General features: G+C 41.4%; 2 protein-coding genes across 4 annotated transcripts in view; both read right to left on the minus strand.

The window, feature by feature from the left end:
- Positions 1–239: 239 nt before the first annotated feature.
- On the minus strand, positions 240–10,050 carry ifih1 (interferon induced with helicase C domain 1). Of its 3 annotated transcripts, none has more exons than XM_083997140.1 (16): positions 9,507–10,050; positions 8,998–9,175; positions 8,719–8,814; positions 8,223–8,288; positions 6,358–6,572; positions 5,505–5,715; positions 4,274–4,491; positions 3,669–3,770; positions 3,414–3,537; positions 3,111–3,323; positions 2,300–2,556; positions 2,056–2,205; positions 1,797–1,958; positions 1,514–1,704; positions 1,307–1,400; positions 240–1,003 (listed from the first exon to the last, which is right to left on the minus strand). In XM_083997140.1, exons 1-16 carry the CDS (start codon positions 9,939–9,941, stop codon positions 806–808), a joined length of 2,910 nt encoding a protein of 969 aa, XP_083853266.1. In that variant the 5' UTR covers positions 9,942–10,050; the 3' UTR covers positions 240–805. The 3 variants fall into 3 exon arrangements, with proteins under 3 accessions (XP_083853266.1, XP_083853265.1, XP_083853264.1); XM_083997139.1 differs by having other exon boundaries at positions 6,358–6,578; XM_083997138.1 differs by having other exon boundaries at positions 6,358–6,581.
- A 3,149-nt stretch (positions 10,051–13,199) lies between these two features.
- The window catches only part of kcnh7 (potassium voltage-gated channel subfamily H member 7), a gene marked incomplete at both ends in the record, with an annotated part of 33,299 nt that continues 32,195 nt past the window's right edge, over positions 13,200–14,303 (minus strand). Inside the window, 2 exons of the mRNA XM_083996965.1 lie at positions 13,200–13,535; positions 14,079–14,259. Coding sequence (XP_083853091.1) covers positions 13,200–13,535; positions 14,079–14,259 — 517 coding nt within the window. The remainder of the gene's footprint in view (positions 13,536–14,078; positions 14,260–14,303) is intronic.

Here is a 14,303-nt window from a genome sequence, read left to right on the forward strand (position 1 = left end):
GTATTTAGGAAGTGGCTTTTTTCACTGAGGGCGCAAGTCATCCACTCATCCAATGTGAGAAAGCAGGAACAGTAACGCTGGAGTTTCACTACCACTCACTACCTCCCACTTCATTCCACATGTTTATTTCTACTAAATCAAATTCATTACAATCACCCCCAAAAGTCCCCCCCACACACACTCTATGACTAAAGTAAGTTTATTAAAGAATGAAGCGTTATTATATAATAGACAAGTTATTTCAATTATACATTAAAAGAAAAAAATAGTTCCTTGGCCATCAGATCTTAACTATTTGTACGCAGAAAACAATTCTTTACAAGGTCTATAAATAGCACAGTAGTAGTGACTCACTACCAGTTGGGTTTCATGAAAAAATCATCAGCATCTGTTCATCTGTTTGTCTGCATGTGCGTTGACAGGTGGGCTCTGAGGGGCTATCACAGGCTCAGTGGCTCCAATCTCATGAGACCTCATGGGGTTTGAGAGGAAATTTGTTTATTCTTTTTTTTTGTTTTCTACAAGAATGGCACATACTCACTTACATGCATCAAACATGTATTTGTGATTGATTCAAGTTTTTTTTGTGCCAGAATTACAAAGAGATGTATGGATTAAAATGTCAGTAAAATGCTTAACACTGAAATTAGCTGGAAACACCACCCAACACCATCAGCAAGACCAGTTCTAATGACAAAGTATGGCACTCAAATATAGCATTGCTTTGATGGGCAATTCAGGTTACATTGGAGACTCAATTAAGAATATAAGAAATCAGCCTTTTCTCAATTCTGCATAGTTGAATTCATGTCGTCTCGTCATCATCTGAGCTCTCTGCCAGTCGTCTTCCATGTTCGATGTAGTCAAATGGAGAAAACTTGACTCCGAGCTCGTTCCACCGATCACATTTGCCGATTTTCTTGTCTCTGCATGTCACCACAAAGTTTTTCACGTGGAGGCACGGGCACTCGATGCTCCGGTACACCATGATCGAACCCCATCTCTGCAATGGAGGACAGATGTTATGTACTGTATGTATATCTACTGAGTGTGACCAATACTTGTTTAAAGACAACACAAGCTAATGCTTACAGTCTGGGAATTTTGTCCCCTCAGCAGAAATATAATTTGGCCTCTGAATAAGTACATGTGTCATGATCTTTCTTGGTAGCTGCATCATATGATTCACATGACTCATATTTTCCAAAACATTGAACTATTCCTCTAAGATTCTTCTACAAAATTTCCCCTTTCCCTCTACAAAAAGAACAACTTTGCTAAACACCTGATGCTGAAATATATTTACCTGCCCACATTTCTTGCATGCTATGTACACACTGGTCTCACAATCTACTAATCGATCCTGAAGAGAAGTGTTTTCAGTCCGAATGAAAAGTTCACTGTAAAAAACACAACAACAAAAAACATAGACTATAAGGAGCAGAATATCAATAGTGGCGTACAGTTTTATGAAACACACAGGATGATGTGAATGTTAACTTGTAACTGTTACCTGAACTCTGAGGTAACATTAACCCTGTGTGCATTTTCGATGACCTGGATGTCCTCGCCGGAGCAGACGTATTGGCTGCAGCTTCGGCAGCTAAACTTCACATCGGATGGTTTCTCAGTCCTCAGGTCTTTCTGCTTCTGCTTCATCCTCAACTTTTCCTCTAATATGGCCTGCATCTGAAACTCTAAGATCTGATGAGAGGGGGGAAAAACACATTAAAAAGAACAGTCTTACAGCAGTGTGTAATTGCCATTGATTGAACATACATAACATCTGAACATACACGTTTGTCATATTCAGCTTGTTTCAAGTTTCTGATTTTTTCAATGGCTTTGTGCATCATGTCCTTGCGGTACTCATTGACGGTCTCCTTCTCAGCCACCCCTGAATTCTGCACCTCGACCAAGGTGTAACTGCTGTCGTCGGCTCTTCCTCTACCTTCAGCCTGAAAAAGGTAATGACTGAGTCAATATATAGCATACAGCAATAATCAATAATAAGAACAATAGGTATTTACCCATTAGACAACTGAAATCACATACCTGGATCATAGCGATCTCATTGGTCACAAGGCCGTATCGAATCACGAAATTGCAGGCTGGTATGTCCAGACCTTCCTCTGCCACTGTGGTAGCAATCAGCAGGTTGACTTTACCATCGCGGAATTTTCTCAACACGTCATTTCGCTCCGCCTGAAAAAATACGAGTGCATGAAGAAGTGTAAATTAGATTTAAAGTACACATGATACAAGAAGCACCAGTGTAGTTAGTGTAGTGTGCACTCACAGCAGTCATTGGTTTAACAACACTCTGGTCTCCTCCTCCAATGACATACGAGGCTTTCACTCCGATGTCATCAAATTTGTGGTTTTCCTGAACCCACTGGCTCAGAGCAATGGCACTGCGTCGTGTTTTGGTGAAAATGATCCCTCTGGCCACCGCCCGGCTGCTGAACTCTTGCAAAATTTTGCTTTGAAGTTGGGACAGGCTGTGGTTTTCATAATCTGGGATTGCCGCGAGTTTCTGCAGCTCCTCCTTGTTCTCTGCAGGACGTAGAGTTTTTAACAATGCAGTAAAAGCTTTGTGTCATTTTAGATGTTCAATGAATAGCTAAAGATTCTGGGAAATACTCCCATTTGTTTTCTAGCTGAGAGTGAGACCTCAAATGGCTTTGTGGTAAATATAGATAATAAAGTTAGTTCAATATAGCAAAAACTATATTGATAGAGAGATTAGCCTCCACCTACAGCACTTATTCATTTGTTGTTCCTGAACTAAAAGACCACAGTATATCTATCCATTAAACATGAATGACTTGTGTTTAAATTTTGGTTTTAACTTGTGAGTTTTAGAGGTGCTGGTTAGTGTGTTTTATTACCTTCAAACTAAGCTAGCTAGCTAGACTAGCTGCTTCCACTCTTCTTAGTCTTTATACTACGATACAATAACCAGCTGCTGGCTTTATATCTCCTTACCAGATATGACAGTGGTATCTTTTCTCATCTGAATACATGGACTTCTCCAAAACCTCAAACTACTGTGTTAAAACGCTAAAGGACACATAATCATAATAAAGTCAAGAGCCACACTTCAATACCTTCAAACAGTTGGAGGAGGAATCTCTCAGTATCTGTGATTTGTATCTTCTGCTCAGCTTCTTGGGTTTTTTTCTTTCTCTCCTCCTCGTGGCTCTGGTTGAGGAAACTGAAGGCATCGCGCATGCGAATGGTGTTGCTGAGATTCAGACCATCGTAGTACCGATGAAGGTGCTCCGCACAGACCCGCACCTTGTGATCCTCATCTGTTGTAGCTTTAAAAGAAATAATAAAATGAAACAGGTTTAAGATCACAACGAGCTGAGTTTGTTATCGGTTATGTGACAGTTAGACATGTTACTCACCTTTTACCTTTATTTGAACAACCCACTGCTCATAATGTTGAGCGCCAAGATCAAATTTGTGGTCCAGATCAGCATGGGTATGAATGGTATTCATGATTTTCTTAATTACTTGACCAAAGGGATCCTGAAAATATATTTTAGTTGTACAAAGGTACATAACTCTTAGTGCCATTCCTTGGAGAAATTACATGAAATGGCTACCATGATTACATTTCCTATTAAACAAACATACCTCTCTTTTTTAAACAAACATACCTCTTTTCTGTCCTCAATGGTTAGCGTTGCTTTCCTTGGTTCCTTTTTGTATTCCCCAAGGTTCCCTGTCATGATTTTGGTAGCATCCAAGTTTGCACAAATCTATGAAGTGGACACAGATTTACAGTGTTAGAATGGAACAGAATCATAAATCTCCCATCACAAACTGTCTCTGCTCATGTGCTGCAGGTCTAATATGGAGTTTAAAAAAAGTTTTGTCTTTTGAGGCGGTAGGAAACTTTATGTCTGCACTGTGTGTGTGTGTGTGTGTGTGTGGAACATTGGAGGCAGCTTGGCTGGACGAAGAGGAACCTGGATGACTAAGGCAGAGAAAGTGGGGCAGGGTTTAGAAGAGATGGAAAACAGATAATGTTTGTAGTGACATGAGCATACTAGGTGTGGACACAGTCAAAGCTCTATCCAATACAATAAAAATATTCTTTCTGATTTGAATACATTCCGTTTTTCATGTATCATAGTGGATTTATTCATCTTTTTATCTGATTTTGCTCCCAAACCTGGATTTTCTATTGCCATAGTAGCTTGCATTAGGTAATAATAATAATAAAATATGGTGGGAGCAGAGATCTGAGAATGGTATTTACTTGCAGGATGTGATCGACCGCTTTATCAATTTTCCTGGCTCCCCCGACCCCTGGTGAGGCGGTCAGGCCCAGGATCTGTGGGAGGGGCACAGGCTCCTTCTGCTCCTTTTTACGTCTTTGGTTCTTGTGCTTTTGCTTCAGGTAGCGCATCATTATATGGTTGTAGACTCCTCCTTTTTGAGTGTGGTGACACTCATCTATTATGATCAGTGTCAAATCTATTGGACAAGACACAACAAGAGACATAAATCAATGTATTATCTTCACTGGATGATATGCTTGTTTTAGAGAGATGTGTGGTATCATGATTGGTGGATTCAAATAGAAAACATAAACAGAGATCAAGGCAAGATTACTGCCTTCTTTTAAAATAATTACATTTACATTTCTGGGTTTGGTGTCACTGTAACATTATCATCAAGAAACTGAACTGCTTACATCTTAGGACAACAGTTTTCATCTTATTTGTTTAGGTTTCTTTGACACATAGAGGTGATTTTCCCTCACAGATTATGGCTTCTCTGATTGAGGAGGATCCTCCCACACAGACGGGCACTTTTTCAGGAATTCCTGACGCAGCAGTTTAAGCCACACAATAACATGCCCTGGAAAAGTGTGGACTTCAAAAATAACTTAAGCTACTTTTGATTTTACGAACGTGTAAACCCACATATACAAGTTTACCCAGAGTGATACAAATCTGTCCCTGGAGAGAAAGAGGATGGAGAGTGGCAGCTTGATGTACTGTGGGTGATAGAAGCTCTCATGTGAATTTGATCAGCCACACACTGATGGCTCGAACAGACGTGTGGCCTGGAAACCAGGAGATGGGACAAAAAAAAAAAAAAAGTACGCTTTCAGGCGTTTCAACAAACAGCATATGTTCCACTGAGGTGGCTATTCCACCTTGGAGTGGTGAGTGCCAACAGGAGTGAACAGCAGAGCCGGAATACTTTGACAAGATCCTGTCAGGTAGCATCAAGGGAGATGTCGCGGAGATGAGGAGTCTGAGTGGCTTTTTATTCCAAAACATGTCAGTGTCTGTGGTTTAAGCCTGGACAGACTTTAGCCAGAGGTTTAGGGACACATGTTTTTTTTTTTAAATATCATGGACTTGTTCAATTTCTAAATGCTAACTGCATTTTTTGTTATTAAAATTACAGAAACTAAAACTATATTATGCTGGATTATTTTAACTTTTGTAAAATCACACTGTAAAATAAAATCCTACCACTTAAGTTCACTCCTTCGTCCTCCCCTGTGTTAGACCTCTCCAAGTAGTTTTCCAGAATCTGGGCAGTGCATATGATGACGTCATTTTTCTTCACAATCTCTGTGAAAGAGATTTTGAGCTGGCTATCTCCACTGACTCTCTCCACTTTATATTTCGGCTTCAGATACTTCCCGAACTCAGTGTCGAAGTGCTGCTCCACAAGAGGAACCTGCAAGACAGGCGAGTTTATTTTCAAGACCGCGGTTGAGTAGTGTGACAAACAGAAATAAGCAATGTTGGCATTGTATTTGGTTTTGCAAACCCCCTGATGATTTGTGTGTTTGTGATCAGAATAATTGCAATGTTGACTTTGTTTACAACAGTTCAGCAATGATCAACTGATTTTTAAAATCCTGACTGGGACATGGTTTCAAATTACTTGTGCAACAAGTTAGACGATTGTATTGTTCATTGTTAAAGAATCAGGGAAGAGACGCAACATGAGCCAAGTTATGACTGGTCTTTCAACTATTAAAGACTGAAGCATTATGATGAGGTTCAGTCACATACCACTCACATTTCCTCAAGCTGTTTTAAAACTCAACTAAATAGTTTTATAGCTGGAAAAGCTTTAGTCCAAAGTGAAGTAAGAATGATGTTTTTCCAGTGCAGAACAGACATAAGTGCCAGATAGTAACAAAGTGCTCGGGAATATCTAAACCTTACGGTATGCAATTTGTGGTGAGCTGACCCACATGTGCAAACTGACTGAAAGATAGACTGTTTTCTTTGGATATAAAAAGGACAGAAGTAGGTTACCATAATAGTGCAAAAGCCATAAGTCAGGTATACCAGACTCTGGTTGTTGTACCTTGTTCACTAGGACAATCACTTTCCCTGATTGCCCCTCTGCCCTCCTGTGGTCCAGATGTTTTTTGGTAATATAAACCGAAACTCTGGTTTTACCACTTCCTGTTGGGAGGCATATGATGATGTTTTTCCCCTCCAAGGCAGGTCTTGCGACGTCCATCTGATAACCTCGAAGAACAATATCAGCATTTTCCTGGTGTCTGGCTGCTGCTGCTGCTGCTGCTGCTGGGTCAGACAGACAACACATATGTCCATGTCAGCAGCCCACAATTACACGCATTACCAGCAGGAAAACGACTGTGCTTTTGGTCTTGTAGTGGAATGTTTTCTTAATGCTACTATTAAAGGGTCAAACACACACAGTACACACCCAAGTCTGTCTCAACACTTTACAAAACCAACTAATGTGCTGTCATCTCATACATTCAAGACATGATCATTGTGCAATATAAATCCTGTCATACAGAGGCACTATCGGACTATTTCTACCCATTCAACTACCTAATATTTCCCAAAAATAATCAAATACCCGGCACTATTTTTCCTTGCATAACCTCATAACTGTATTTATTAATCAGATTTTCTCAAACTGCTTGGGGTGTATCATTTCATCCTGTATCCTTTTGCTAATGTCTTTAAGGACAGCAGACTTGTTATGATCCACATGGGTCGGCCTTAAAGTCTCTGGCAAGTTATAACTCACTTGCTCTGTCTAAGCCAGGATTAGAACATGAGTGAGGAGGAACCATGCACAAATGTGCATGTACCCCGCCCCCCCAGTTATGAGTTCAAACCCCCAGAACATTACTTTTTTTTTTTTTTCAGTGCAGACGGCTTTTAATTTTCCCTCTCGGACTTAGTATGCCAAAGGCTAGAGTGCTCTTTCAAGTAACTACACAAAGTAAATACATGTCTGTGGCGATGGAGAGATAGAGGTTTAACGACAATAAGAAGTAAACAGTGGCCTTTGTAGCCCCCTGAACTTCTACCAGCAGTTCCCAGACAGTAACTTATTAGAGATGGAAAGCAGCTAGACGAAGAGAAAACTCTGTGAGCCAGAGTGACCTCAGTTACGTCATGAGACTCACACATAATTCTGCACTTTTCACAGACAGGAAAAAGAAAAAAAATCACATGTAATCCGCTCTTTTTCATCTACACTACAGTATAAACACTGACCAGCAACAGTCACGGTAAGGTATTACTCAAATGAATGAGTCACAGTACTCTAACCTCATATTAATGAAAAGAAAAGACACTTCCTGTTTCTTCATTTCATATAATCATTTCCATAGCCTCATTAAAGCTTCTCTGTTCTGGTTTGGTTATGAAGCAAATATTCACTGTGGTGCACATGGTGTCAAGAAAGCAGTTTATATGCTAACAGTGCAAAATGAGATGATACTGATGCAGTAGCTATTGAAGTAACCAAAACAACAGAAGAATGATACAAACCTAGATGTGCAGAGGGCAACACTACACAGCCGCTCGAATTAAACTTTTCCTTTACATTTCTCTACAGTCGGCTAACACAGAGTCAGCATGTGGTTTTAATTTGAAGCTCTGGCTATGCTCTGTCCTCTCTGGCCTCTATGTGGTTCATCATGGTACACACATGGAACATATTCTTTGGTGTCAAGCAGGACAGATAAATGTTCCACGTGCAGCACATTCCCACTGCACAGTGCCTTTGTGATACTATAAGACGTCTACAGATCCCACCAACAGTTTCGCTGACTATGACTTGTGTGTTTGGTTTTTCTTGTGTGGCCTAGAGGGGCGGAACAGGCGCAAGCTTTTAGTTATACCAACATTCTTAAACAAAAATTACAACATCAAGGGTGAGTGAAGTTGAATCACTCCCACCTGGCAGTGAGGGCTCCTGGCTGTTTGGCTGTTGTTCGGACTCAGTGCTCTCTGCTTTGTACAAGTCTGAAAAGATATCAGGCGAAGTGTCAGAATCACAGATCACACCGAGAGAAGCAGATACAGTAAATCTAGACCCTGTAGCAGCTGTTAAAGGCGTGGTTCTCCCGAATTACCAGGAAAAAAAAAATCCCAAAATGCTAATGTTAACACACAACCCTGGCCATTCTAGATTTATGATAGATTTGAGACCTTTGTCTCTGGAGTTTCTGCTTACATTTAAACTGATATCTGGGAAACTTTTTTAAAGCTATGCCCCAGTTCCTCATAATAAACTTTACACCCTTTATAAAACTTTTTTTTCTTTCCATTGTAATATACAGCACTGATAAATATGCTCCTGTAACACCTGATCAAATGTAGCTACTTAATGTGTACACAATCACTCTGGCTGCTGTCAGCTCCGATAATAGATCTCATAGGTGATCTGTAAGACCTGCTGTTTCAGAATCCTCCGTTGTGCTGATCTCCACAACCTCTGTGACGCCTTCACTGCCTTTAGGTTCCTCCTTGGGGGAGGGAGGTTTCTTATCTGAGGCCAAGAGAAGAAAACGACTTTAAGTGTATCAGATGTTTTCATTGCCACTTTAAATGTATGAACTCATGAATGAAAGCATTTGGTTGTGGTCATAAAACTGTTTCTATAACAAGAGATTGCAAATGATTGACAAAATTTCATAGGGAGGGTCTGTTCCTCCTTAGTCAAATCAGTCACCTGATTTGTCACAGTCAGGTGATATTCCCCCTCCAGTCAGCTCATACAGATACTGGTGTTCAGTATCTTGCAGAATTTTGAGAAACTGTGAAAACCACCCCGGTCGACCCCTCACGATGCTTTTCAGAAGTTCACGGGCACCACTTCTAAGTCCTTTGTTTGCTATTTCGGCATTAATCTAAAAGAAAGACAAAAAACACGAGTTATAGACTTGTATACAGACTGGTAATGCAATCAGTGCAAAGTGGAGATCTCTACCAAACAAATATGTGCACTTGGCTGCCATCTTGTGGTCAACAAGCGCAAATACATGTATTTGGATTAAAGTTTCAATGGAAACTGTACAACTAGGAAATAGATTAACATTAACATAACTTGAACATTCAAACATGTGTTGTCATTGTGTTGTAAAGCTGTTCTGGGAGCATTTGTGACATGATATAATCACAGCTGTTGGGCTCCAAAATCATAGTGTCTTGACAGCTATAGTCCAGAGTAGTTCCACTTACTTTCTCAGAGTCGTCTTGGGTGATCAGGCGTTCAGAATAACAGTGCTCACACACGTCGTCAGTTTTCATGTCCACCAGACTTGGAGACAGGAGTTGAATGAGCCGGACACAGTAGTCATTCTCTGCTTCCTCCTCAGGCTCTGGGGGTTTATGGGCCAGTTTATCCGCAGCATATTCACAACCTGCGCTTTGCAGCGCGTCAACAAACGCTGTGAACCAGCCGGGGGAGTGGGGCTTCTTCAGGACAGCGGTAATGAGGAGCTCCGTGGCCGCGCTGTCGCCGTCGGTCCTCGCCTTCTGCCTGATCAGCTCCTTCGGATCCTGCTCGATAAAATGCACATGATCCAAAACCCGGTCCACCACGATCAGCTCTCGCAGTCTGGGCCTCAAGTCTTCGATGAGTCTCTCCCTCGTTTCATCCGTGTCAGAGGCCATTACGACTCGTACCTTTAACTCTGACAAGAACTTAGGGAGGGTGCGGTGTAGGCTACTAGTAGTTAGAAACTACCGATCAGCTCATCTGCTGATTCATGGCTCCAATGGGGAAAACAAAACTCTTTCAGTTTCGTTTCAACTAAAACATGCAGGAATTTAAAACGGCCACTATGTGTCAGTATAGGAACACAGTGAAGCTGAAGCACTCACTCACTGAAGCATTTACAACTGTTGTAGGCTACACACTAAAGCCAAATGTTTCTAATAACCTATGGATTAGTTGTTAGTGTTAGTGAGAGTATTGCATAATGTAAACTACTTATTAAAAGGCCTGACACACCCATTACACACACTGGTGGCTTCTTCTCACTCACTCCCATGTTGCACCTTTGTTATTGGGGCATTGATTTCAATGACCTCATGTAATTCCCAGGAAAGCCCCACCTAGTCTCAACCTGAGGAAACATCTAATTAGTTGAATCTGCACTGTAGTTACTATCACTGCAGGTAAGGACAATGCATTAAGACAAATTAAATATGAGGGGGGAAAATGGATTGCTAGTTATAATGTTGCTTACAGGTTCATATATCAATAGGCTGATGAAGGGTGAAATGAGGGGCTTCCTTAAACTGACATTCAAGAATTCCTGGTCACATTAGTTTTTTATTCATTTCAAATTCAATACTTTTATTGTTAATTTGGCCATATGGTCTGAAACAGGGAAAACCACTGACACAACTTCAAGTGTGTTTTTAATTTATTGCTCCCACAGCTTCAAAACAAACATGTACTACTGTTCCGCTAAATAGTTTCTCTTATAATTTACTCAGTTAAAAAAAATACATTTTTTTTTTACATCTGGCAATAGGATGTATTTATTTTCTAGCAGCTGTCTAATAACATATCATCTTTAATGTACATTGCCGACAAGAAAAAAGAGTACAGGGAAATAGTATGATTTGTTGTTTTTGTATGGTTGGTTACAGATGGAGATGCTGACTTAGCATTTGGATTGGTTGTATAGGCACAAGACCCTCTCCGGGGGCCTGTTTATGCGCAAGTACTAACTTTTCCAGTGTTCAAAACCCCACGCCCACCCTCTCCTCCCAACGCGCCCTCTACGTGCATCCTAAAAGAGACAAGTATGCTGACATCATTTAATATTGTCATGTGCTACTTTGGGCTCATAAGCAGTGCAAAACAGTAAATATATAGATATAAAACACATGCACTGCCTTGTAGAAATGCCTACATCATACTTGTTTGTCAGAGGCCCAGCTCTGGGATAACAGCAGAATACTTTTACACCTGCGCGTTATGATATGATATCTGCCCAGACACGCATGTATGGTGTGTTCTGTTGGCTTAATGTAAGAGAATAGGTGCACATCAGTGACCGCAGAAATAATGCACATTGTTTAAAGAAGAAAACTACAGTATACTCGATACTGTACTGTATATTGCAGTGCAATTGTCCATAACCCCTGAGTCACACTTCAGAGAAGACAGGCATACAACTAAGGATAAGAAAACAGTCCTCACACCTTTGTAATAATGCTGTATTACACTAATAGCTGCAGAAAATAGTTTGTATAGAATATTAATTCATTATGCTCAGGCCTCTCTAAGAGGTAGAGTCTATCCACGTATCGCACACAGGCTTTAGACTCTAACATGCTCTAACAGTGATGACCAGGTTCATCAGTGACTCCTGACGGCGTCCATGCTGGCTAGTATCTTCTGTCATGATGGAGAAATATCAACTGCAGTGCCTCGGTGTCAGGAGCTAGGCAAGGTTTTCAGCTGCCAGGGGGTTAAATAGCTGGGGTGGTGTCATCGTTTCCCCTCTTCGTACTACATGTAATCACACCTGTGCGATGACAAATCAATGCGGTGGCATCAGGCTTTGGCTCCCATTCTTGCCACCAAGTCTCATCTTGCACATACAAACTGCTCGGACACCGATTACTCCATCAGCTGCCTGAGCACCTTGGTGACAGCAAGGGTATTTACAACCTCCAGTCGTGGCCTCACTTCCCCTGCTTGGCTGTAGTGCAGTGATCAGTGGCATTGTCCTGTCTCCAGGGCCACTTTGGCAGTGAGTGGTACAGTAGCTGCTCCCTGTTGACACTCAGCAGAGATAACTGTTCCCACATCTGATCACAGGTGTGAAAGGGTAAAGAAAAGGGTGGACATGTTTTTTTTGTTTGGCGAATTTCTATGCACAGTCACTGTTAACTATGCAAAAAGCTCTTCACACTTTTCCTGGCTCTCTCAAAGGAAGTGTGATTGTAATTATGTTGAGTTGTTGCAGTGGATGTCAATCAAGTTTGTTTTCTTATTGTGTTCCTGTCAGGTGACATACTTTTGTCTTTCTCTGGGCCTGTGTTCAGCATGCTGCTGCTGCTGTCGTCTTCACCTTGGCTGGAACAGAAAAGATGGATTTTTGAGTGTCTATCAGCCACAAGTCGATGTTTTTTTTCCCCTGTTTCTTCCTGGATCTTTGCCAAAGCATGCTCAGCACCCACAGGTACACTCTCAGGCTCTGCATCTGACAGCAGGAAGGATGGACCAGTGCCTTTCCCCTGGAGCGCCTGGACACTAGAGGGACCAGCCTAGTGTGAGGTAGGTCAGCCAGCTCCTCCGCATTCACAAGTTACCAAGGTCAAGGGTGTCAAACCTTATTCCTGGCTCCATCAGTAAAGTTGTGAAAGTTTGTTGCTTTTGTCTCACAGTGATCCATCTCCACTGTGACCAGTTCCATGTAGGAAGGAGCACAAACCCATTAGAGCCCGTTAGAATATAAAGCCTGTTTCGTGTGTTCGTAAGTTTGTTATTGTTGTAGTGCTAGTTCTATCGCACCTAGGTGGAGCCCTTAAACCAGCACCTCTGCTCATTTAATTGAATTCAGTTACAAAGTTCATCCTAATTGGTCAGGCATCAACATTTTCAGTGAGAAAAGTGAGTGAGTGATTACAGATCCAATCAGAGCACTCCTGTATAGCTAAATCTACTGTTACAATATGTAACCAATCCTATTACACTGATAACTGCAGAAAACACTCAGTTATTATATTGTTAACTGTAGTGACCAGTGTTTTATCCACATGCATAATGAAAAAAAACAAATATTATTTCTATTATCAAGGCAAATTAACAATACAGATGTCTGTGCCAGCATGCTGATAAAAAAAAGTTGCTACTTAGTAATTACAGCATTACAACCCAGATATTAGAACACTGTGCTGCTGAAAGGTTTATGGTCCTGGGAAGTTTGGGTCTGAAACAGGTCTATGGAGTCCAGTGGTGTTGAGGATGGAGTCAGAAGGAGATTGGGAGGAAGAGGAGGCGGTGGTGGAAGAGGTTTCAGTTGGAAGAAGGATCAGTGCGGACTGCTGATGCCCTGTGATCTTTTGTTGTCGCTGCTGCTGCTGTTGTTGTTGCTGCTGCTGCTGCTGCTGTTGCTGAGGCCCTGTATGTCTTTGTACAAGCAGCGCTGTAAGGCTGTCCTCCATGGGTGCATTCACGTTGGCCAAGCTCGACAAAGAGTCTTTGGATTCCTGAATGGCGCTCTCAAGTTTGTGGTTGGGGCCCTTTCAAGAAGAGTGGCAGAATAAATAAAGTTTAGAAGTTTGCATGATGGTAAATTGACTTGTATTTACTCTAGAGGTGAATCAGGGTTATCGGTGTCTGTAGTCATTCAAAATGTTGTTTCAACCAAATTGAGTTTGACTGACTGAAAAAATAACTGTAATTCTGATGGTATTTACATTTTAAATTAAGCTGACAAAAACAGTACAAGTTGACATTCATACTGTAGGAAAAATGTGATATAGGCTCAGATTCTATGCTGTTATTATCCACATGTTATTGCAAAAACGGTGGCAGACAAACCGATCCATCAAGACATTCACTGGTAACAGTGTGAAGCAGTTTGCAGGAGCAAAGCTTTATGAAACAGTGGGAGTTTGCAAGATTACAGAGACTGTGATGGATGACTGTGACCGCCAGCTGATGCTTGACTTCAGTGGAGACAAAAAAAAAAAAATGTGTGTAATAATCACTTGACTCATTTCGCAGGAATAAAAAACAAAACAAAAAAAACCTACTGAATGAAAAGGGGAGAATGTCCTTACTTGAGTTCCTGTATGGCTGAAAAAATGGCTTGCAGTCAGACCAACAGGCTGAACCTTCACTGCAGGTCTGTGGTAGTCTGGACTGGCGGTCACGGTGCTGTAGGCTGGAGGTCCCAGAGTCGGCTGCCTCTGTAGCAGCTGCAGGATGGTCTGAATGTCTGACATGAGCTGAGACTCCAGCCTCAAAAAAAGAACAAACCAGATCAGAGTGAGACCCACCGAGAG

The sequence above is a fragment of the Trachurus trachurus genome, assembly GCF_905171665.1.
Source record: "Trachurus trachurus genome assembly, chromosome: 21".
In the NCBI taxonomy this organism is placed as follows: Eukaryota; Metazoa; Chordata; class Actinopteri; order Carangiformes; family Carangidae; genus Trachurus; species Trachurus trachurus.

Bases quoted from the DNA above. Each gene is read 5' to 3' on its own strand.
- ifih1 (XM_083997138.1), bottom strand. From the start codon at position 9,941: ATGGCCTCTGACACGGATGAAACGAGGGAGAGACTCATCGAAGACTTG. The intron at 3,771-4,273 runs GTAAATACCATT...TCCACTTCATAG, and splicing joins CGGTCGATCACATCCTGCAA to ATTTGTGCAAACTTGGATGC. The intron at 1,959-2,055 runs GTATGTGATTTC...TACCTTTTTCAG, and splicing joins ATGAGATCGCTATGATCCAG to GCTGAAGGTAGAGGAAGAGC.